Source organism: Lolium perenne, chromosome 1 (genome assembly GCF_019359855.2).
Source record: "Lolium perenne isolate Kyuss_39 chromosome 1, Kyuss_2.0, whole genome shotgun sequence".
Lineage (NCBI taxonomy): Eukaryota > Viridiplantae > Streptophyta > Magnoliopsida > Poales > Poaceae > Lolium > Lolium perenne.
The window spans coordinates 8,288,263-8,311,324 of NC_067244.2; the positions used below are offsets into that span (position 1 = coordinate 8,288,263).

Sequence of the window (23,062 nt, forward strand, 5' to 3'; positions counted from 1 at the left end):
TTGGCTTACCTAAAATATTAGAGGAAAACAAAAAGATCTCCTCACCCATTGAAATAGAACTAGAACTCTTTTCTAGTACCTTTCCATTATGCTCGACAAGCCCTTATATATACACTCAATCCGTCTAGCCAACCATAGGTCTTGTTGTCCCATACATTACCGTACTTGCTTGTCTGCATATCCGTTTTCCTGTTGATTTTTGTGAGGAGGTGTTCTCCGACAACTCGTCCGACGATCAACCTACATGGATCCATTCTCTCGATCCAACCGCACGGATCGAGCTATACCTCTAGACTTGGACTAGCAGTACAACCGTGAACCGATGGCACGCGTGCCCACTAGTATTCTAGTCCATGGTAGATCAAATTTAGAGCCCACCAGACTCAATCCACCCGACCGCTCCCCTCCTCGTTTCAGTATACCGCATTCAATGTGGTTACACCCGATATGATTATTCTATTATTTTATATCACATGAGTGACTGCGGATTTTTGTTTTTGGTTGCGGTCCATCGTTTCGACCGAAAAATGGTGTAAGTTCCTTGGTTCCGTGTGACTGCAACATCTTCGGCATGTACCGAAGGTGGATGTATTTTTTATGTGTGATATGTTATGTATGCACTGTTGAGTGTGCTCCTTTCGAAATTAAATAAAGTTCTAGCTTTATCCTAAGTAAAACTTATTTAAGTCTGGCCGAGTCTATAAGAGATGTGCTAATACCTACTAATTTCAAACATGTGCAAATTTGGCCAATGATTTGCTCTCCACCTTTTTAGGGGCATAGAAGTTAAACTGGTAGTCTCCGAGGGTGTGAAGGCAAACTCAACACCAAATTACCAATCGCAGCACGTGTTCAGTCCAACTCCAACGAGAGAAAAGGGACTATTTTTCTTGGTGCGCCTCCGCCTCGATCCCATCGCCGCTTCCTCCTCGATCTCGCCGCCGCCCGCCATGGCGAAGGCGAAGCCCTCGTCCTCGTCGTCGAAGCAGCCGCAGCAGCAGAACGGCGGCCACGCGGTGCCGTCGAAGCTGGCGCGGTACCTGGACCCGGAGGCGTCGTGGGACAAGGACCAGCTGCTGGACGCGGTGCACTGGATCCGGCAGGCGGTGGGGCTCGCCTGCGGCCTCCTCTGGGGCTCCCTGCCCCTCGTCGGCGGCATCTGGATCGCCCTGTGAGTGCCCGCACCGCACGCCTTTCTCTCTCGCCGCCTGCGTAATTGATCCATGTAGTGCACTAGTCTAGTTATGCCTGAGCTGAATTTTGCGAGATCCTTGACTAGTCCATTGTGAGGAGTACCTGCTTGAGGACAACTACACTTGTTCTCGCTGCAATGTAGTTTTACTTCAGTCGGAAGGAACCTCCTCTGTTTCCCCCTGGCTGGGTGCTAGAAACTTGCAGTTTCGAGTTATTTTGGGACTGTAAATACGAAGGTTTCCTTCAAATCTCTTGGTTGGAAGTTTTAAGAATTCGGGTCATAAGAATGCTACACATAGAAAGATCACGCAGGGTAGTAATTACTACTAGGTGTTTTCAGTTTGGAATGCGAGCAAGGTTTTCGTACCAAATTGGCATCCATTGCTGTTGCCATGCCCTGCTCTTTTGTTTTGATTCAGTTATTACAACCTTGGGAGTATCATTATGTGAGATTTTTATGGTTATGCTGCATGACTTGATCGCAGATTCTTGGCTATTTCTACCGGTATAGTTTACTGGTACTATGCGTACGTACTGAAGATCGACGAGGAGGAATTCGGAGGCCACGGCGCCCTGCTTCAGGAGGGGATGTTTGCTTCGTTCACACTTTTCCTGGTAAAGAAAAAAAAAAGGCTTCGTTTCAATTAGTCTGTTTCAGCACATTGCTAATCATCCTGTGTCCAAGTAGATCCTATTTTGTCCCGGTGATATATTCATACCTTGCTGTTCTCTTTTAGTATCATTCTGTGAAAACGCAGTAGCAAGTAAATACAGTTATGGTCCTATAAGTTATTGTACATAATATTGTTGGCATTGGCTTCAACTATGTATATGCTAATTTCGATCAGTAGGCAGTTGCTGGTGATTACTGACAAGATTTTTACTTTTTTGCTTTGCAGCTCTCATGGATTCTTGTATACAGTTTGGCTCACTTCTGAGAAGAAGCTCATTCGTTGAACATACCATGGGACAACTGCCCACCAGACCGGTCAGAAGGAATTTCGCCACAAACCATGTAAATTAAAGAGCCTTAGGGCTGCACTGTATTAAACCTGTCCAGGCAGTAGTACCGCTGTTTCTGAATCCCAGTGTAATTTTGTTAATTATGGTTAGTTCAATTCAGCATGGGCTAGACCGCTGTTCAATACTATTGATAGTCCAGGCAGTAACTCTGTTACTGAATCCCAGTGTGGAAACTTGGTTCAATATTGAATCAAACAAAACCATTGTTAGTTGAATAATCATTGTAAACATATTAATTGCTAAGAATAATTTGTTACAGCTTGTCACACAACACTCATTTGTAAAGGGCAAAAGCACCAGACATGAGATCTTGATGAACAAAAGTTACAAAGGGATCATCTCATCACAACAAATATTGTACATCTGTTGCACTACATTTCATGAAAGACAACCGTTCCTGTGATTTTGTGGGCAAAATTAGCCATTCTCTAGCTCTCTAGCCACCACGTAAGCTTTTGGCAAAGTTGCTGCTGTTAGTTCAACAAAACTGGAGTGGATTATTGATCCGGTCCACCATCAGGTCCTTGGTGACGGGCGACATGTAAATTCACTTCTTAGCATGGAGCTTTCTCCTTTTGTTGTTGTTAGGCCTCTCACGTTTCTGCTCCTTCTTCCTCTTCTTGAGCTGCACCTGGTGTGACCTTCCAACCAGTGAGGGTTGCTCCTTCAACCCAAAGCTTCTCGCAACATGTCCCAGGTGGAGCTTCTTGACCATGAAAATCTTCTTCAGTTCGCCTCGGTGGGCGGTGTAAGCACGAAGCCATGAACAAAAGGCGTCCCTCGCAAGCTTGTTTGCTGTGGCCTGCATAAGAGTAAATGATAGCACACACGTTCAGATCAATAATAGCAGCAGAAATCCTAATATTGACAATAACAAGGGACACACGCTATTCTTCTAGTTTACGCAGGAGTCAAATATGATAATCATCACTCATCAGAAGAATATGTACATTACCTCGGATGCGATGTAATTTTCCAACGTTCTCTGCACAGACAGTATCCATGGGTGCATATCCAAAGATATAGGCTTCCTCTTGAGAGGCTTCTCTCCATTTAAAGGGAAACCGTCTAAAACCTTTTGGAAGGGGTATTCTGTCAGAGATACGCCATGTAGCTCTAGATCTCTCAAGTAATCGATTTCAACAGGTTGGAGAAACAGGAGGGCCTCCCCCTTTTCACCAATCCTTGCAGTTCTTCCGACCCTATGATAAACAGATAATGTTACTAAAGCTGAAACATACCCAGGCGATAACTAGCACAAACAAAGTAATGAGGGTATAAGGTCTTTATTAGCGTATAATATCAAATCTTCATGGGAAACCACAGAATGATGTAGCATTCACAAGAAAGAGCTAAACAGTGTACGCGATTACCATTAACAAAAGCAAGAGCTATCTACACTTCATTCAGTTCCCATATGAACAACGAATTTGGTAACACTTAGCAGGGAAACTAATAGACCATAACCTACACATAAAAATGCATGACATGAGATACTTAAGGTACCTGTGAACATATTCAGAAGCCTCCCCAGGTGAGTCATACTGTATGATGCATTTCACTTTCGGAATGTCCAAACCCCTAGCAGCAACATCAGTGCATACAAGAATTGCAGATTTTTCAGTACTGAATCCCAAGTATGATTTCTTTCTATCCTCCTGGTCCATACTACCATGTAAACGGAACACTTTACAACTAAGAAACTTTTGCTTATTTTCCGCATCTAGTGCAAGGCCACGGCTCCACTCAAGCTGGCTGAGAACAGTGTGATGGAAATCTACAGAGTCACATGTTGACAAGAAAACGACAACCTGCAAAAGGAAGATGAAAACTAACTTAAAATGGTTCAACTCTCATTTAAAATGCTACAGGGTAACAAGCAAAACTTGCGGTGGAAAGAAAAGTATAGCCTAGTGATTGATAAACAGCTTCATGGTATATAGAACTAACCTTCTGGGACACTTGTCTTTCAAATTGAGATTTCAGAATGGTAAGAAGAACCGCAAGCCTCGAACCACATGAAACTGCATAAAATAAAAGGCATTGCAGTGACTACAAAAGCAACACATGGCAAACATGAGGATAAAGTTCCAAGCGAGCAAATTTCCACTACCTTTAACATATCTTTGAATCAATTGTGCGGGAAGCTTAAAATCATCAACCGCATGTTGCACCATATCATTGTGCTTTACAGGTATTTCCTCCTCGTCATCAGATAATAAGGAAGTGTGCTTCTTCCCTAGGGCTCTGGACCTCTCAGAAGGCTTGTTTTGTTCATCAAGTCCAATCATCACTGGGTTCTTCAAACTAATGTTGGCTAAGCGGTTCACCTTTTCGTTGAGAGTTGCTGATAGGAGAAGGTTTTGCCTTTGCACATGGTCTGTTTTGCTTTTATTCTGGCCAGAAGCATCAATCCTGGAACCCAAGAGGCCTAGTATATCCTCGACTGCTTTTCCAAAACCAAGTTCAAGAATGCTGCATGAATAAAAGTAAACACAGTTGCCGTAAGAGCTTTGTCCACTGGATAAGATATCTTGTATGGAAAAGGGTTAATTAAACGATGAATTCATGTACTAGACCTGTCAGCTTCATCAAAAACTATCCAGCGCAAATTTGAATAAACAAATGAGGAAGTATGTTGTAAGTGGTCCAGCAGGCGCCCAGGTGTGGCAATAAGAATTGATATCCCTGGAAAAAACGTGTAGATTCAAAATACACGAATATACAAAGACAAAAGTACAAAAGAAAAGGCAAGAAATGCTTGATGGGACAAGATATACCTTTCCGTAGCCTTGCTTTCTCTTTTGATCTACTCTCACCGCCCATCACATACCCAGGGACAAGCCAGTGGAAACGATGCACCAACTGCTGCGCAATCCCATAAACCTGCAAGCACAGCTCCCGCGTTGGAACAATAACCAACGCTGGAGTCACATAATTAGTAACACATCACTGGGACAATTGGGAGTCCTTCACAAGAAAACTAGACAGATTTCCCATATTACAGCCCCAATTTTTTTTTCTTCCATAGATGAGTCATACTGGGGATCCTTCATAAGACAATTAGGAATCGAGACTGTACAATTGTATGATTTGTTTCGGTTATGTTTCGGTCAACAGTACTCCGCTGATTTATTTTCAAGGCAGATAAAATACTAGCTGAATTCCATTATTAGCAAATGGCAGCTAGCCTCGGTGGTAAAAACTGTATATCCACCTAAATCAGGAATAAGAAACACAAGCAGAGCGAAGCAAGCCATTACCAAAAGTTCCATGAGTCCTCTCGACACGAGGCTCCCTCATCTGGAGAAGGTGAACGATCGGCGCAAGGTACGCAAGCGTCTTGCCGGTGCCAGTGGCCGCCTTGACCAGCCTGCAATTGTTCAGCACGAACCAACAGATGTTTGTTCAGAAAGGAGTAGTGCTCTAACAAAGGAGATGGACAAAATGAGACTGTGTTAGGTGCGTACAAGTGCTGCCCTGACATGGCGACCGGAATCGCCTGCGCCTGGATCCGCGTCGGTGCCTGGAAACCCATCTTATCTAGCCCACAGAAATTGAACAGCATACAATGGTTAGCAAGTAGAAGAGAATTGGTGCAAGACAAAAGGGCTGGCTGGCTAGCATTTATCAAGCACAGGGAAAATCAGAAACACATTGCTTTCTGATTTTTTGTTGGATATAAGATATGCTCGGGAGAATCCAGAGGTGTCCTACTATGCCATGCCCATAAATCACATCAAAGTATGTTTTTTTTCTAACAAATTTGATCCCACAACCAATAAGCTATCCTTGTCTCACTCAAGATTAAAGCAGAAAGCTTCGAATCAGCGCTCAATGATAAAAAGATAATATGGTATTAGGCATATTACTGTAGCTACTAATTGGTCGACCCAACCAAGTCACTACGTGCACAGAGGCATAGGAAGAGAGGTACCTTGGAGGTGGGCGCAGAGGGTGGGGTGGAGCCCGAGGTCGGCGAAGGAGCGCGAAGAGAAGAGCCCCTCCTCCGCGTCCTCTTCCTTCGCCTTCTTCGCCGGCGCTTGCGCCGGCGACTTGCCGAACTTCCTCTTGGCGGCCATGGAGAGCTCGCGGCGGGGGAGACGAGCAGGGGTTTAGGGCGAACCAACGGGTTCCGCCTTCACACAGCGTTTACGTAACCAAGTGGCTCGTGTGTAACTGGGCTTGGGTTGTTTAACGTTAGGTAAGGCCCATCACCGCCTGGTCAGGCCGAAAGAAAAAAAGAGTGCCTACAAAAACAAAACAAATCATTTTCAGATGAGCAAAAAACTACGCCGGGAAACGGTAACTGAAATCACATTTCACACCCTGCTATGTGTCTCCACCCATGAATGCATTTAGAGCAGCTTCAGGACCTGATTTAGACGTGACCGAATCAAATTAAGATCACGAGGATCAGTAAGCATGGTCCACCAGAGCGAGTCTATTTGGGAAGCCAGTGAATTAACATAGAGCCGCGTGCCTCAAAGTACTTCTCGATCTGCGCGGCCTAATACCGTGTCCGGCACAACCCCACATGTCTTCTTGCGGTGCAATGGACACAACGCGGTGACAAGGTGACGAGTGGCGGGTCAACCCTGTCTACGCCTTCCCCGCTCCTTCATGTTGTTTCTCCTCCTCTCCCCGCCATTTTCCACGTTGTATTCAGCTATAAAAAGCTTTGACACCGCGTGACAAGCCTGACACTCACCTCCGCCGTTCTCCTCCGCCTCCTAACCACAATACCACGTCGCCACATCACCACCTACTCGATGTTGGACCGTAAGGGCCGCACGTCGCCACTTGAACCTGCGCCGCCGCCGCTCGAGCTTGTCCCTTCGAACGATGCCTCCGGCGAGTTCGCCGAGATGGACAAGGCGTTAATGGCGGACGGGGAGCGTGAAGCGGCGGAGTAGTAGGCGCAGTAGGACAACGGACCGGAGCCGACAAACCCAAAGCATGCGGCTATCATCGCGCCGTACTAGAAGTTGCGGCAGCTTCAGGACGGCACCCGTAATCACGAGAAGATCATCCTCTGTCACATCACCAAGATCTCCGTCGAGCGGCCACCGATGGAGGAGGCTGGTTACCTTCTCATCACGGCTGAGCAGTAAAGGATCCTCAAACTCAACGCTCAGTCCAGGCCACCGCCGCCCGCGAAGCAACCTGATGCGACGCCAACAACGATCCAACATTGGCGATGCGCGAAGCAAGGGCGGGTGCAGCGGGCCAAGGGGAACAACGACGACAAGACTGGCCCGTTGCGCGCACCAAACGAGTAGGCTAGTTTACCTATGAGTACAAAAGGGACGGCTGATACGTGAACGCACGTCAGTTCTGCGACGAGCTCGCTCTGCTCATTACCAACGGCAACTGCGTCAGGGCCACCGAAGTACTCCACCTCGCCGGCGTGATTCGTCGGATCCCTCGGTCTCCGCCGGCCGCCTCGGCGGCGGGAGGCCGGGGGATCCCCGTCTCGTGTCCTGTACATAGTGTAGGAGCTCTGTGGTTGCAGGTCGTCGGCGTCTTGGAGGTGGAGGCGTGGCGGCTGAAGTTTGCGGGCGGTGGATCTCCTCTCCGGCGTCGGCGCTCTGCGGGGCGTCGTCTTCGATCCACCGCCATCGACGCCCTCGCATCTCTGCGGAGGTGCCGTGGGCGTCTTCCCCGTGGCCGGCTCCGAGGGCGGCGGAGCCTCCAAATCGAGTTCATGAAGAAGGTGTTGCAGCGGCGCATCGGATCGTCCGCGACAATGTTCGGCGGTGTAGGCCTTCCGGGACCGGCGCTCGGCGACTTCCCGCTCGCCTGGGGACTGCCTCGGATCCAAGGCTTCGAGGGAGGCAGCGGCGGCGGCGCGCCACCGACGGCATCGACGGTTCGAAGCCGCGGTCATCGTGCAGGAGGGCGGTTCTGTATTTTTGTGTTTCTTGGGATCCTTTCTGTAATGTTTCCGATGTAATGTTGTTCCTTCTCCCGCAAAAAAAAAAACTGCGTCAGGGCCAACCACTGGATTAAGCTGCTGTCTGTATGGTGCAGTCACCAGCCCTGGTCTTCGCTACACGAGCCATGGAGGACATGGCGTCCTGGTAACTCACCTCTCGTCACCATCAGTTTAATATATACGTTTGACATGCACAGCCAGACCTAGACTTAATTAGCCGACATGATAAACTGCTGCCTAGACTCTGACGAGAAAGGCCTAGATCATATGAAAAAATCACCATGGTCAATGCTGATAACAAAACCGAAAAACAATTATCGTTTACATCGATACCACGGCCATTGCTCACTTCAACAACACCCTCACCATGTCAAACTGCAATCCATGCCTCTCCTCCAGAGCCTTGCTCAATAGCTAAGGTGTGTGCTTCACTAAACTATACTTCCCCTCCATGGTGCCATCTTTGAGGTAAGGTTGAGGGGCCTCGTCCTGCACCGAAAAGAACAGGAAAATGGTGTTATTGAGCAGCAGTGGCAAGCTGGCCGGGTGGTAGTTATCTCATTCGTACGTTTCGTAACAGAATGTGAGGAATGAAACAGAAAACGCTGGAACGTTTGGCAGCACAAAAATCCTCTAGTTCTTGCTCGTTTCTGAACCTAACTGCCGCCTGCTCTTCAGTTTTGATTCCCACAGATCTCAGGACTCTCCTCGTTCGTTGTGCACAAGCTGTGGCCGATGGCAACCGCCTGTTGGCCACTAAACTGCTAAATAGGGTGGTGATTGTTCTGGCATCGTACTTGATCGAGGGTCTTGAGGCGCGCTTGGCCATGATAGAGAGTCAGGTTTATCTCAACCTCATGGCGAGCACGTAGCACAGACTGGTTAGAGGCTTACAGCCTTTCTCTGCAGCTTGCCTTTTTGACAGGGTGTCATGGCACTTTGCCAACCAAACTATTCTTGATGTCTCTCACAAGGGACAGTAGTTTATACTATATCTAAATTGGAAACCTTATGAAATATGTGATGGTCCGTACAGGCCGATGAAATCTTGACATCAATGGTATCGATATATTACGTTTTAAAAGTAACAAGCAAATAAACAAGTGAACAATATGTAAATTTCATTAATATGAGTTAAGTTCGTTATAGGTTAAATCTGGTAATGTTGTGAGGATCTTAGATAGCTATGTAATCTTCAGCGAAATGGCACTACCAAATTCAAGTAGCGCAGATTATTTATTGTGTTGGCCGAGCATTGAAGACAATCTGGAAGGAGATGACATGCCACTTTTATTTTTGTTACAGTCAGAACATATAAAGAAGGGTGTTATAATCATACCAAATTTGTACAAATCAACTATTTGGTAGAACTACAAATAGTAATATACATAAATTACCCTGGAGTACAAGCACGTCAAACCATAAATAGCAAGTCCCTACATCCATATTAGCATCAATCAGCCAAGTAACAGACACCGTTGCAAAACGAAAGGTAACAGGAATACCATAAACATTTATGTATACAGAATCCGCTTTTCTTTAAGAAAAGAGATAACCCAAAAAAATCAGTGTAGAATAATACTGCATAGAATCAAATGTCACATTTGGTCATTTAGCAACAGAACACTAACCTGACAGAATACACATCCTATATCGCCGAAGGAAAAATGGTCGCATTTCTTGCCCAGAATGTTGTTGCCTTCTTAGAAGCGAGTAGCAATTTGTGCAAAAACAGACTTAAAATCTGTTGTTGGTGTTCCTTCACCTTCAGGTTTTGATGCCAGATCAAAGGCCTTGAACCTTGCTTCCTCAAATAGCAAAGCCTAGGCAGGAAAGGCATCAGGGATAGTAACCCACTAGTCAGTAAGGCGCAGATAGATGCAAGGACTATATTTGGTAGATGATTAGAAACACATCAAACAATAGTTTATCTACAGACACGGGTGTTTCATTCTATAAAGGTACCTGTATGCAAACTTCTGCAACATCTGCCCTGGCAATAGTTTTTGTCTCTGTCTTCAAGACCTCGTCATCCTTTCCAATGATCAACTCTCGCACACCACCATCTTTGTCTTGTAGTCCTCCAGCCCTGCAAAGAGACGAGAAATGTGAAAGGTATGTTATCCACAGGAAATTGTGCATGACTATAAAACTAAAATTGATGTCCTTTGTGGTATTTCTTACTTCATAATGAACTTCTGTTGTTTTCTTCATTCGTTACGCATTATAAGATTAATTTTATGACTACATGTATGGAGAAGAAAAAAGAAATATCTGTGGAATATGCAAGAATAAATGCATTCCGCAAACAGCGCCGACAACTGAGTTTGTGCTATAACCTTATGATTGTATATGGTATACCAGAGTCCGCTAGGTACTGTTCCGCCTTTCGTTTCCACACCTACACATTTATTAGAATAGCAATTGATTACTCTTAAGTCTCAAAATGATACAGATGATATGTTCATCACAAATATAGGGAAGACAAATAGTAGAAAATGCTTCGAATTTGCTATATACCAGTATATTCCCATTTCCCAGCTTGTTCAATGGATGGTTCAGATCTGTCCCGCCCATGGATCCAACCAAAACTATCTGCTTCACACCAACGCTCTTGGCTGCATCGATCTGATTCTTTTGGCCAATCCAATCCACCTAAAATCAGTGAAAACAAACACATGACATTAATTGCAAAGAAATGCACAAGTTTTCATTGCTAATGTGAGTTTAATGTCATTGCCAAGTGATTTCTTCAGTCACCTGTTCAGGGTCAGACCCTTCGTCAAAGTAAAACTCAGGCCGTCCGCCCTTGCTAGGGTCGAACCCGGGCTTCATCCTCGGGACGGCGCTGGTGAGGATGACGAGCGCGTCGACGCCCTCGACCGCGGCGGCGATGGTCCCGGGGTCCCTTATGTCGCCGACGAGCACGTCGTCCCCGCCGCCGATCTTGCCCTTGCTGTCCGGCGTCCTGACCAGCCCTCTGGCCGTGAACTGGTCGGATCTCTCCTTCAGCTTCTTGTACACAATCTGGCCTGGATTACCATGTGATTACGGTATGCAAATGGGGAGGTAAATAAAATCAGCGTGATGCATCTTGATTTCAAGAAATTGCCGCAAAGGAGCCGCCCGCCTCTGCCGGCCAATCCTCCCGCACGGCGCCGCCGGAACATAGCAATGTAGGGCTAGCAAATGAGAAGAAGGTAAAACTATCAATCTACCTGTTCGTCCTCCAGCGCCGGTGACGAGCACGGTGGCAGGCGACCCGCCGGCGGTCGCGGAGACGGCGAGCGCGGCCCGCCTCGACGAGACGACGCGGTGGCGGGGAGGAAGGAGGGTTTGTCCACTGAACGGGGACGAAAAACGCATCACCGCCGCCGCCGCCGCCGTGGTCATCGCTGCAATGCTTCCCCTCCGGCGACTGAGCGACGTCAGTGGGTATTGAGAAACAGCAAGTGCGAGTGGGTGGGGCGACCTCTCAGCCTATCCAACATAGCGAGCTGGCCTGCACGGGTTGGGCGTTGGCCTGAAAAGCATCACGAGCCGTTCGATCCGAGAATGAGCCCTGCCTAAATCTGAGACGTTTGTTTCTTAGGGCATCCGAGTGGCCCGACGCAAACACACACGTTGGTGAAAAAACATCTCTCACATTATGTTTTGTGTGTTTGATGTCAATGTATGTGATACACTAATGTTTGCTTAAGTGGTACATGGATTATATAGATACATTTTTGTGTGTGTTGGATGTGATCAGTTCTGTCAAAAAGAAGCAGCAAAAAGTTCATCAGGCCGGATAATCCGGGCCGGATATTTTGGAAATATCCAGCCCCCAGTTTTCGGCTAAGGATTTGAAGAAAACCAAGTCAGTATAGGGGCCGGACATTTGCCCGGATATTGTCCCGGTTTTATCCCAAGGCCGGAATATCCGGGCCGGACATTTCGGAAATATTCGGCCCCCTCGATTTTGGCTAAGGACCTGAAGAAAAACAAGTCTGGATAGGGGCCGGACATTTGGCCGGACATTGTCATGGTTTTGTACATGAGGCCGGATTATCGGGGGGGGGGGGGGGGGATTATCCGGCCCTTACTTAGGCCGGAATATCCGGGCCCCCGGAAGCTGCAACGGCTCGATTTCTAAGGGGGTATAAATACCCCCCTTCTTCTACCTTGGATGATTGCTCAATCATTGCACAAGAAATCTGCCAAGCCTCACCTCCATTAGAGTCACCTCAAGAACACAAGATTTACAAGATCTCCTTCCTCCCCCAACCAAATCTCTTGATCTTTGGAGATTCGAAGGAGAAGACACCGATCTACATCCTCACCGAAGCGTTTCTCATTTCCCCCTCTCTTGTTTGAGGGATCTCATGCTAGTGTTCCTATTTGGTTCCCTAGTTGATTTGTGTTGATGTGTTGTTGTTGATTGTTGTATTGTTACAGATTTGGGAGCCTCCAATTCAGTTGTGGATGTGTGCCCCAAGAACCTTGTAAAGGCCAGGTTTCCGCCTCGAGGAAATCCCTTAGTGGAAGTGGGCTAGGCCTTCGTGGCGTTGCTCACCGGAGATCTGAGTGAAGCCTTCGTGGCTGTTGGTTTGGCTTTCATAGCAACCACACTCCTCCAAACGTAGACGTACCTTCTTGCAAAGGAAGGGAACTACGGGAATCATCTCCGTGTCATCGCGTGCTCCACTCTCGGTTACATCTATCCTATTCTATCTCTTATATTACTTAGCTATATCTTGCTTAGTCGTTTGCCTTATCATATAGGTAAATTCACTTAGTTGCATATCTAGAGAATTTACCTTTGTGTCAAGCCTAAATTGAAAAAGAACTAAAAATTGGTTAGCACCTATTCACCCCCCCTAGGTGCGGCATACGATCCTTTCAATTGGTATCAGAGCCTCGGCTCTTATTTCGGGCTTAACCGCCTAAGAGTATGCCGGACGATGGACCTAAGGATGGGGAGGCTCAGATGGTCACCATGGATGATATCAATTCGTTGAGGTCATCCATGGATGCTCAAATGGCAAGCATGAGACAGATGATTTCTGAGCTTTTGGCTCTGCCCCGTCCCGTGGCTCCCACCAAAGAGGATAATGCCATGGATGCGTTAGGAGTGGGTGATGCTTCGGTATTACCCTCCTCTACCACACCCGTGGATGGTGATAACATAAACACTATCAAATCTACCATTGCATCTCCTAGGGGAACTAGTGGTGATGAGAGCTACAATCGAGTACCTCCACCTTTCCAATCACCCGATATAGCGGTTTCCCATCCTCATATAAACATCCGGGGCGACCCACCTAAGTTTTCTGTTAATGATTACGATACTTGGCAATTTGAGTTTAGCTCTCATGTTCGTAGTGCCTCCAATGAGCTTTGGAGAATCATCGTGGAAGGCTTCAAGCCTTACAACCCCGACAAGTTGACTAGAAGAGAAGCGGTTGATAGTCAACTCAACAACACCGCCTTGCACATGATTCAAACTGCTGTGGGGACAAAGGAGTTGTCTCGTGTTCGGCACTTCACCACCGCCAAGGATGCTTGGGATGGTTTGGCCGCGAGCTGCATTGGAAGTGAGAGCACAAGAAGGAACAAGTATAATGCTCTTCGGAATAAAGCCGAAGGATTCATGAGGCTTCCGGATGAAGATCATGAAGACATGTATGGAAGACTTCTCACCGTTGCCGGCTCCTTCCGGAATGTTGGAGCCACTCACATTGATGACTCTTGGATAAAGGAGAAGTACATTGAGTGCATGATGCCGTTTGAGCCTATTGATGTCAAGACTCTTGTCGGAAGAGAATGCTATGCCTCTCTCACCTCTCAACAAGTCGTGCATGAGATGCAAGCTCTTAAGGTGCTTCAGCAAAACTCTCATGATTCCCGCAATCGTGCCATTGGGATGACAAAAGGGTCCAACCTTGCCTTGGTGGTCAACTCCGTGGAAGAAGTGATTCCTCAAGAATCTTATAGGGCATCTTGGAGCATGACCTATCCGGAAGACTTGGAACACCACTACCATGACCACATGGCGTTCCATGCAAACACCTTTTGGATTGATCCTTCCAAGGCCAAGGAAGACAACATCAAGAGAAACAACTCAAGGGGTCCCTCAAGCTCGGGCCCAAGAACAAGATCTTGCTACAATTGCAATGACAAGCGCCATTTCATTGCCGAATGTCCCTATGAGAATAGGGAGACTCATGGTGCAAGGCTCATCCCCAAGGACAAGAGCAAAGACTCAAAGGGCAAATATTCAAAGCCCCCCAACAAGAAATTCTATAACAAGAACAAGAAGGGCAAAAGGCCCTCAAGGATTGTGCTAGTGGCTAATGAAGAATACTCTTCCGATGAGATTGAAAGTGCTAGTGATGATGAAGAGGAAAGCTCAAGAGAAGTGGCCGCCATTGTCACCACCAACATTCCCTCTTCCTCTCTCTTTGATTCACCCAATGAGAACCCTCAACGCAAGAATGCACATTGCTTCATGGCAAGGTCCACCTTGGACACATCTATTGTGCTATCAACTCAAGAAGAGTATACCTCCGGAGATGAAGATGTTGATGATGAAGAAGATGCAACCTCAAATGGATTGGTTGCCCTTGCCTCCCTCTCTACTAACTCTTCATCAACAAGTGAATCTCCCAATGAGGTCATTCATGTGGAGGAAGAAAGTTGCCTCATGGCTAAATCTTCTGAGGTATCATCTCCTAACCCCTCTATGTCTAACATTTCTAATGATCTAGGGGTTGACCCCTGTCATTGCCTAATCGACGGTACCTCGGAGGAGGGATCCTCGCGAGGGGGAGAAGAAGTAGGGGCCATAGGGCGGAGTGCTCTCGGGACGGTGGTACGCGATTTACCCAGCTTCGGAACACCTGCACGATGACAGGGCCTACTGCTGCTTGTCTGGAATTATCTGGGCGCTCTCGCGTTGTTACAATGAGTTGTGGTTGTGCCTCTAGGGCTCCCGAGATCCGGCTTATATAGGCGCACGGATCTAGGGTTTACATGGAGAGTCCTAGCCGGAATACAAGTTGCCTAACTACGATACAATGTCTTGCCGTGTACGTCAAGGATCCGCCTTCCTCCAAGTACGTGCTGGATCCGGATACTTCATGGGCTGTCACGGATCCGGCCTCCTTCGTAGGTCGGTAGAGATCCGGCTTCCTGTTCCTGGGCTGGACTTCATCCTTCATGATCTACAGCAACTGGGCCGCCCGATGGGCCACATGCCTCACCACCAACTATGGGCCACCCGGGCTTGCCGGATCTAGGCTATGCCGTTGATATACCCATAAAGTATACCCACAACAGTAGCCCCCGAAGTTCTCCGAGATTCATCATTCCTCCGACTTCATTCAGCTCGGATCCGAAGAGAATCTTGAAGAGCTTCAAAACTTTCTCTTGTTTCCGGTATCATCTATTCGGAAATCTTCCTTTCTTCTAGATCAATAATGAAACGGAAATCCCACTTTTCCCGCGCACAACTTCCTTTTTTCCCGCGCTAAATCTTCGGAGATGCGAATCTTTTAGCCGGAAATTTCGGGAGCGCACAGTTAAGTTACCTCCACGTCATTTTACCATTATTTGACCTAAGACACGTGTCGATCATCCAACGGCGTGACTGTTCAGTTTCCGCCGTTAGATCCGAAACACGAATCTCCGCGCGGGGTCTATATATAACCCTCGCCCGCGGTAACTTCTCATTCTTTCACCTTCTCACCCTCATCGTCTTCTTCCTCGCGCCGCGCCGCCCGACGGATCTCATCTCCGGCGAACCTCGCCACGGTGAACTCCGCGCGCCGCCAGTCCAAGCCTCTCCTCGCGCCAAGACCCCTTCGGTTGAGCGGGAAATCCTTCCCGCCGCCGATTCGTGGTCACGCGAGGTGATTTCCTGCAAGTCCGGCGACCTCGACCTCACCGGAGCTCCGTCGAGCCACCGCGCCATTAACGGTACGTGCGCCGGCCTCGTAGAAGACAAACTTAGTGTAGATCCGGATACTCAAATAATTTGCATGGGCGCAGCCGGAAGCATGCCACTTGATTCATCGCACTGTACTGGTAGCTCTCCGAGTAGCCCGGATCCCAATCCATTAGAACCAATATGTCCAGATCCCATAGCATACCTGCCACCATATGTTTCCGACATTAGGTTAGCTCAACCGTTTTCCGCATCTTCCAGCACCGCTCCAGGCCGGATCCCCTCCCTCAAAGAGCTTCAAGAAGAACTCGAGGGACAAGCTAGGATGGCAGCCAAAGTACAGGAGGCGGAAAACAAGAGGGCGTCCAAGGCCCGGATCCGTGAAGGAGAGCGGGGTCAGTGGTGGCCCTGCGAAACTACTGATGTGGAGCTTAGAGAGCTCCAGAACGAGGGTATGATCTCCACTCACTGGAGCTTCACACGCGATTCCGTCGTCCCCAAACCCGAAGCCGGAGAAATCGTCATGACTAAGGCTTGGGTGGAACGCGGATTATCACTCCCTTGCTCGGAGTTTTTCCTCTCCATCCTCAACACACACGGGCTCCAGCCCCACAACATCTGCCCAAACTCATACCTCCTCCTCTCCAACTTCGTAACTCTTTGCGAAGGGCACCATGGGATCCGACCAGATGTCAAATTATGGCAGTTCTTCTTCCGGGTGAAGAAGGAAACAAAAGACAAAGCAATGGTGAACTGTGGGAGTATGACGTTCATGCTCCGACCTAGCCGCATGTATCCTCCCCACGATTCGCACGAATCCGTCCGGTACTGGAACACCGGATGGTTCTATGAAAAGAACGCCTCAGTTCCGGACATCCACGATGGCTTGCCCAAGTTCATCAACGAGCCTCCGGAAGAGCTCGCAAGCTGGAGCTTTGTTCCTTCGCTCGCCCAAACCCCTATTTTGGAGAAGGCAGCGCGGAGAATCTCCTGGCTAGTCCATGACGGACTGACCGGAGCCCAGCTCACCCTCAGCTGGTTTTCCCGGAGAATCCAGCCCCTGCGCTACAACGCACGCCTGATGTGCGCTTATACTGGGGCGGACGATCTCCTCCGAGTCACTCGCCACGATCTTCCGGCCGACTCCCTCAAGAGAAGGTTCAAGACGTTGGTGAAGATTCCTAGGGGCCAACAGGTCCCGGAACTGATCAAGGATATCTACACAAACGACCAGTGCCCTCCGGTAAGCTCTGTTCTTTTCATTGCTTCAAACTTCACAAGTTTTTGGATGTTAACTCTGACTTTTATTCATATTCCTCCCAGCTCAACACTTTGGCGGAGGAAAACTTCCGCACCATTCTTCGTGTCCCTGTCAGCGGCGACGCGGCGGAGGAGGTTTCGGAAGACGAAGAGGAGGAAGAGGAACAAGCACCCCGCAAGGCAGCCCCTCGACCTTCGAAGCGTCCCCGCGCCAAAGCTTCCGGCTCAGAAGCCGGAGCTAGCAGCGAGGCCTCCGCTAAGAAGTCCAAGACCGTAAGGCCACCTCCGCTAGACTCGAGGAAAGTGGAACGCGCACGCCTGAAGATGCTTTCAACAGATGGCAAACGCTCGCGCCCCATCATCCCCGGCGCCCCGTAAGTTTCCGAATATGGTGCACCTCTATTTTGGCGAAATCATTTCTTATTTGATCCCTTTCACTTGCTTGCAGGAATCCGAGTACCACTGCCACGCGGACCATCAGCCAAGAGCCTATTACTAAATACATGAAAAAGTCTCCGGCAGTTGGTCCTACTACTCCAGCTCCGCCAAGTACCTCCCACCCTACTCCTCGGCCGTCTCCCCCTCAGGCTGATCAATCTCCCCCTCCTGCCGCAAATACTCCACCGGAAATAATTCCGGTTAGCAGCGAGAAAGTGGGCGGAGAAGATTTTAAGGCCAAAGGCCCTGCCCAAGAAGACGCAGAAGAACAAGGCCAAGGAGAGGCTGAAGTCACTTCTTCTGAGAAGGCCGGAAACGGCGCTGGCGACGTCGTCGTTTTTCCGAAAAACTTTGGAGATCCGGCTGACATCACTTCCACCCCCAAGGCATATGCTACCAAGTTTTTCAACAAGTTAACCGAGGCGGAGAAATGGGAGCTTGAACAAGACTTGCTCAATACCATGCTGAACAACGCCTGGGGGAAGCCTGACGTTGCGACATCGGAAATCCAGGACTTTAAGAAGGATGTCGGCCAGTTCTTCGACAAACTCATCTGCAAGCAAAAGGTACTCCCCAGTAGCCCCCAAGCATGTAGGCGGAAACTCAAATAATAGTTAGCGCTTAGATGCTTAGAGAAAGATTACTTCCGGGAAAGTTTTTAAATTGGATCAGTAGCCCCCAAGCATTATGGCGGAAAGGTTCCGGCAATAATGCTTTGAAGGAAACCACTGTTACAGGCCGAATTTTTACTCCTGCCCTGTCTATGTTTTACAGGAACAGCAGGCGCTGCATTACGAGCTGCACAAGAACATTGCCCTTCAGCGCCGCATTACTCTGAATCAGGCGGAAAATATCCGGACTCTGAAAGATGCGAATGCGGAACTGAACAAACAACTGGCGGACGCCCAAGGTTGGTTTCCGTCTTTTTCGTCATTAGTTCATATTCCGGCTTTGAACTTGCTTTTGACTTATGTTATTATAGGCGCATCCTCTTCCCTTGCTACAGCCTCGTCGGAACTTGAGAACCTGCGCTCCTCGTACCAAGAATTAGAAACGAAACTAAAGGAGGCGTAACTAAAGAGGGAGCAGGCCGAGAAACAGCTGGCGGAGAAAAACTCCGAGCACATCAGGGAAAAGGGCGAATTTATATTGAAAAGAAATGCTGACAGCGAGACCATCAAGAGGCAGCAGAAAGAGCTCTATGGGTTCCAGAAATATATGGAGACCGCGGAACATCACTGGGACTTGCTCAACGAGAACATCTTGGGTACTATGCTGAAACCTTGTCTAGATGTTTGCTCCGACCTTTTTCTTTGTGCTCAAATTGCATGCTGATATCCTGATTATCTTATGTAGAGCCGCTTGGGTATCCGGAAAAGCGTCGGAATTTGTTCCCACGAGACGACCTTCTTCAACTTGCAGGCGATGATTGCAAAGATCTCATCTCCGCCTCCCGCAAGATATGCTACAACTTATCCATCAAGAGGAGTCGCACTTGCAATGTTCGCAAACTTGTTAGAAAAGTGGACGTTCTTCCGGAGCTGGTGACGGATCTACAGGCATCATCAGCCCGAGGCGCAGCTGCAATGACCTTAACTATGTGCTTAGCACATAACCCGGAGCTTGATCTTGAGCAGGTAACCACGGGCGTTCCTCCGGGTGCGGATGTTAACGCGCTCCTGGATGCAGTGAGCGGCTACGACACCCGTATCGCGCGCAGGATCCGGCATGATGAATTCTACGACAAGGTCGTTCTTCCTGCGGACGAGCCCTTGGAAGCCGAACTTCAAAAGGAGCGCGACGCGGAGGCGCGACCTGCGGAATCCGGAACCCAATTTACCTGGACCAGCTCCAAGGACGCTCCCCAAGAGGAACCCAAGACCAGCACTGCAGCTTCTGAAGAAGAGGAAGAAAGTGATGAAGACGTGTCATCTCCGGCCGAAGACGCCAAGGAAAAAGATCCAGAGGGCAAGACTTCTCCGGCTAAGGGGGAGTGAAAACTTTTATTCCTGCGGGAGAAACAATGCATCATTTTGGCCCCAGCGAAGGTTTGTAATATAACTTTAATTCTTAAGTATCTAGGGACGAAACAATTATGCGTGGGCGGAAAACTTATCCTGCTATCCGTTAGAATTATTTTGCATGTTTCGTTTGTTAAAAGCAAGTGCTGGTTTGTTAATTTTCCGGCTTACTCGTTTGACCTTCCACGAGCCGGAAAACCTTTGGCCGGAAACGCTCGCCTGCGGTGACGAAGCCCAATGGCGTCCGTCCATAACCGCGGAAACAAGCCCCCAGCCTAGGTGCCGGAATTCGCTACCAGGAATCCACGAGTTCGCAACGAAAAAAATTTCCACCAGAAAACTTAGGCTTACATCCTAAGGGACGATTTTGAAAATCACAACTTTCATACACGCCTAGGCGGAAACATCCAGCTCTGCGATTTTAGTCGGAAAAAACATACACGATCTAAAATGAACAAGTAAAGGAGGTAAAAGACTCAAAGAGTGAACCATAAGCTTTATTTCATTGATCATGTATAACTATTACAGAGTTTGTAACTCGGAAAAAATATGCTAAGTGTAGAAAGGACGTAGCTGTGCGATGTTCCAAGGGCGATCTGTCTCGTCGTAGATGTCATCCGGATCCTCACGCTTGCGTTTCCGGTGCCAATTAGCAGGTCTATCCTTCAGCTCACGGAAATCAACAAGGTAGTACGACCCGTTATGAAGCACTTTGCTAACGACGAAGGGTCCTTCCCAGGGAGATTGCAGCTTATGGTCTTTCACCTGTCGAAGGCGGAGGACCAGGTCTCCTGCCATGAAGGATCGATTCCGAACTCGATGACTGTGGTAGCGTCGGAGCTTCTGCTGGTAGATGGCGGAGCGCTGGTCTGCTAAGTTCCGAGCTTCCTCGATCAGGTCCACAGATAGCTGTCTGGCCTCGTCAGCTGTTTCTTCATTGTAGGCGGAAACTCGCGGTGAATCGTGGATGATGTCGGAGGGAAGCACGGCTTCGGATCCGTATACCAGGAAAAATGGGGTGAACCCTGTTGATCTGTTAGGGGTAGTTCGTAAACTCCACAAAACAGCTTCCAACTCATCAGCCCAAGCTCCAGCTGCTCGTCGCAGCGGTTCTTCAAGGCGCGGTTTAATTCCTGATAATATTAGGCCGTTAGCCCTTTCAACCCGACCATTGGATTGTGGGTGAGCCACAGAGGCAAGGTCTAGCCGAATCCCTACTGTCTCACAATAATCTTTCAATTCTCCCTGTGCGAAGTTTGTGCCATTGTCTGTGATTATGCTGTGTGGGATGCCGAATCGCATCACGAGGCTGCAGACAAATTTTAGTGTCGTAGCACCATCGGCTTTCCTCACCGGCTTTGCCTCGATCCACTTGCTGAATTTGTCAACAGCGACCAGAAGGTATTCAAAACCGCCAGGAGATGATCTTTTTAACTTACCAACCATATCAAGCCCCCAGACCGCAAACGGCCAGGTGATAGGTATGGTCTTCAGCTCTTGGGCTGGAGCGTTTGGCTGAGTAGCGTAGTACTGACAACCTCGGCAGGTCTTGACTATTTTGTCAGCATCTTCTTTAGCTGTGAGCCAGTAAAAACCTAGCCGAAAAGCTTTTGCAACGAGTGACCTGGAGGCGGCATGATGCCCGCAGTCCCCTGCATGGATCTCTCTGAGGATTTCAATGCCATCTTGATTGGAGACGCATTTGAGAAATACCCCTGTTGCACTTCGTTTGTAGAGCTGTCCATCAATAATTGTGTAGGATCTTGCTCGTCTGACGATCTGTCGCGCGAGGACCTCGTCCTTTGGCAACTTCTGATCGATGAGGTAGTCCAGGAAAGGCTGTGTCCAAGCCGGAATGATAGCCATCACTTCTCTAGCCGGAGACACTGCCACTTCTGGGTTTTCCGGGTTAGCGCCCTTCACCGAGGGTATCCGGAGATGCTCCAGGAAAATGCCAGGCGGAATTTGCTTCCTGCCGGATCCGAGCTTGGATAGCATGTCTGCCGCTGTGTTATCGTCTCTCCTGACGTACTTGACTTCGTATCCGAGGAAGCACTTGGCGATCTCGTCAACTTCGTCTCTGTAGGCCGCCATGACGGAGTTTCTGGCGTTCCAGGTTCCGGCTACTTGTTGTGCCACCAGGTCAGAATCTCCACAGCATATGATGTGCTTGATCCCGATTTCCTTAGCGATGCGCAGACCGTGTAGTAGAGCCTCGTATTCCGCCATGTTGTTTGTAGCTTCGAAGTGGATCTGCAGAACATACTGCAGTTCTTCTCCGGTAGGGGACTTGAGGGTGACTCCGGCTCCTGAGCCTTGATGCTGCTTGGATCCATCGAAGTGCATGACCCATGTTTCTGGTTCCGGCTCCAGACTTGCATCCGGAGCTTCTGTCCAATCTGCGACGAAATCTGCCAAGACTTGGGATTTAACCGCAGTCCTAGGCTTGTAAGCGATGTCGAAGGCGGATAATTCGATGCCCCATTTAGCCGTACGTCCTGTTGCGTCAGCGTTGTTGAGAATTGTTGACAGCGGAGCCTTGCTCACAACTGTTACTGGGTGCTCTTGGAAGTAATGTCTCAGCTTCCGGCTGCCTAGGAACACTCCATAAGCTAGCTTCTGAAAGTGAGGGTATCTTTGCTTTGACTCCGTCAGTACCTCGCTAATGTAATAGACAGGTCTTTGGACGTCATATTCATGACCTTCTTCCTTTCGCTCCACCACGATGACGAGTGTGATGACTTTGTTAGTGGCTGCCAGGTAAAGGAGCATTGGCTCTGACTCTGCTGGGGCTGCCAAGATAGGTGGGGAGGTGAGTATTTCCTTCAACCCCCGAAGAGCTGCGTCGGCTGCGTCGTCCCAGACGAATTTGTCTGTTTTCTTCAGCAGCTTGTACAAAGGTAGCGCCTTCTCGCCAAGACGGCTAACAAACCTACTGATTGCTGCGACGCAACCAGTTAGTCGTTGCACATCTTTGAGACAAGTTGGCCGTTTGATACACAGGATTGCCTTGATCTTTTCCGGGTTAACCTCAATGCCTCTGTGAGAGACTATGAAGCCAAGGAGTTTTCCGGCTGGCACGCCAAAGATGCACTTCAGCGGATTCAACATCATCTTGTACCTGCGGAGGTTGTCGAAGGTTTCTGTGAGGTCGCTGATCAGGTCGGATCATTTCCAGGTCATGACCGCGATGTCGTCGACGTAAGCGTGCACGTTCCGGCCGATTTGGTCCTTCAGACATCGCTGCATCATACGTTGGTA

The 23,062-nt window shown here is 48.6% G+C and overlaps 3 protein-coding genes across 3 annotated transcripts; 1 reads left to right on the forward strand and 2 right to left on the reverse strand.

The window, feature by feature from the left end:
* Positions 1–869: 869 nt before the first annotated feature.
* On the forward strand, positions 870–2,341 carry LOC127342594 (uncharacterized). Its single transcript, XM_051368572.2, has 3 exons — positions 870–1,171; positions 1,680–1,809; positions 2,094–2,341. The coding sequence occupies exons 1-3, from the start codon at positions 951–953 to the stop codon at positions 2,130–2,132; spliced, it is 390 nt and encodes a 129-aa protein (XP_051224532.1). The 5' UTR covers positions 870–950; the 3' UTR covers positions 2,133–2,341.
* A 79-nt stretch (positions 2,342–2,420) lies between these two features.
* On the reverse strand, positions 2,421–6,351 carry LOC127342584 (DEAD-box ATP-dependent RNA helicase 17). Its single transcript, XM_051368560.2, has 10 exons — positions 6,155–6,351; positions 5,688–5,760; positions 5,481–5,590; positions 4,998–5,141; positions 4,797–4,905; positions 4,331–4,692; positions 4,168–4,241; positions 3,724–4,028; positions 3,173–3,419; positions 2,421–3,019 (listed from the first exon to the last, which is right to left on the reverse strand). The coding sequence occupies exons 1-10, from the start codon at positions 6,297–6,299 to the stop codon at positions 2,765–2,767; spliced, it is 1,824 nt and encodes a 607-aa protein (XP_051224520.1). The 5' UTR covers positions 6,300–6,351; the 3' UTR covers positions 2,421–2,764.
* A 2,063-nt stretch (positions 6,352–8,414) lies between these two features.
* On the reverse strand, positions 8,415–11,603 carry LOC127342600 (uncharacterized protein At5g02240). The gene is made up of 7 exons (XM_051368583.2): positions 11,374–11,603; positions 10,916–11,187; positions 10,676–10,810; positions 10,495–10,556; positions 10,121–10,244; positions 9,787–9,978; positions 8,415–8,644 (listed from the first exon to the last, which is right to left on the reverse strand). The coding sequence occupies exons 1-6, from the start codon at positions 11,546–11,548 to the stop codon at positions 9,859–9,861; spliced, it is 888 nt and encodes a 295-aa protein (XP_051224543.1). The 5' UTR covers positions 11,549–11,603; the 3' UTR covers positions 8,415–8,644; positions 9,787–9,858.
* Between the last annotated feature and the right edge of the window lie 11,459 nt (positions 11,604–23,062).

Coding starts and splice junctions, on each gene's coding strand:
- LOC127342594 (XM_051368572.2), top strand. CDS start 951: ATGGCGAAGGCGAAGCCCTCGTCCTCGTCGTCGAAGCAGCCGCAGCAG. Junction 1,172..1,679: donor GGCGGCATCTGGATCGCCCT/GTGAGTGCCCGC, acceptor ACTTGATCGCAG/ATTCTTGGCTATTTCTACCG. Junction 1,810..2,093: donor CTTCGTTCACACTTTTCCTG/GTAAAGAAAAAA, acceptor TTTGCTTTGCAG/CTCTCATGGATTCTTGTATA.
- LOC127342584 (XM_051368560.2), bottom strand. CDS start 6,299: ATGGCCGCCAAGAGGAAGTTCGGCAAGTCGCCGGCGCAAGCGCCGGCG. Junction 5,761..6,154: donor CCTCTGCGCCCACCTCCAAG/GTACCTCTCTTC, acceptor TCTGTGGGCTAG/ATAAGATGGGTTTCCAGGCA. Junction 5,142..5,480: donor GAGGACTCATGGAACTTTTG/GTAATGGCTTGC, acceptor ATGTGACTCCAG/CGTTGGTTATTGTTCCAACG.
- LOC127342600 (XM_051368583.2), bottom strand. CDS start 11,548: ATGACCACGGCGGCGGCGGCGGCGGTGATGCGTTTTTCGTCCCCGTTC. Junction 11,188..11,373: donor CGGCGCTGGAGGACGAACAG/GTAGATTGATAG, acceptor ATGGTAATCCAG/GCCAGATTGTGTACAAGAAG. Junction 10,811..10,915: donor AAGGGTCTGACCCTGAACAG/GTGACTGAAGAA, acceptor CACTGATTTTAG/GTGGATTGGATTGGCCAAAA.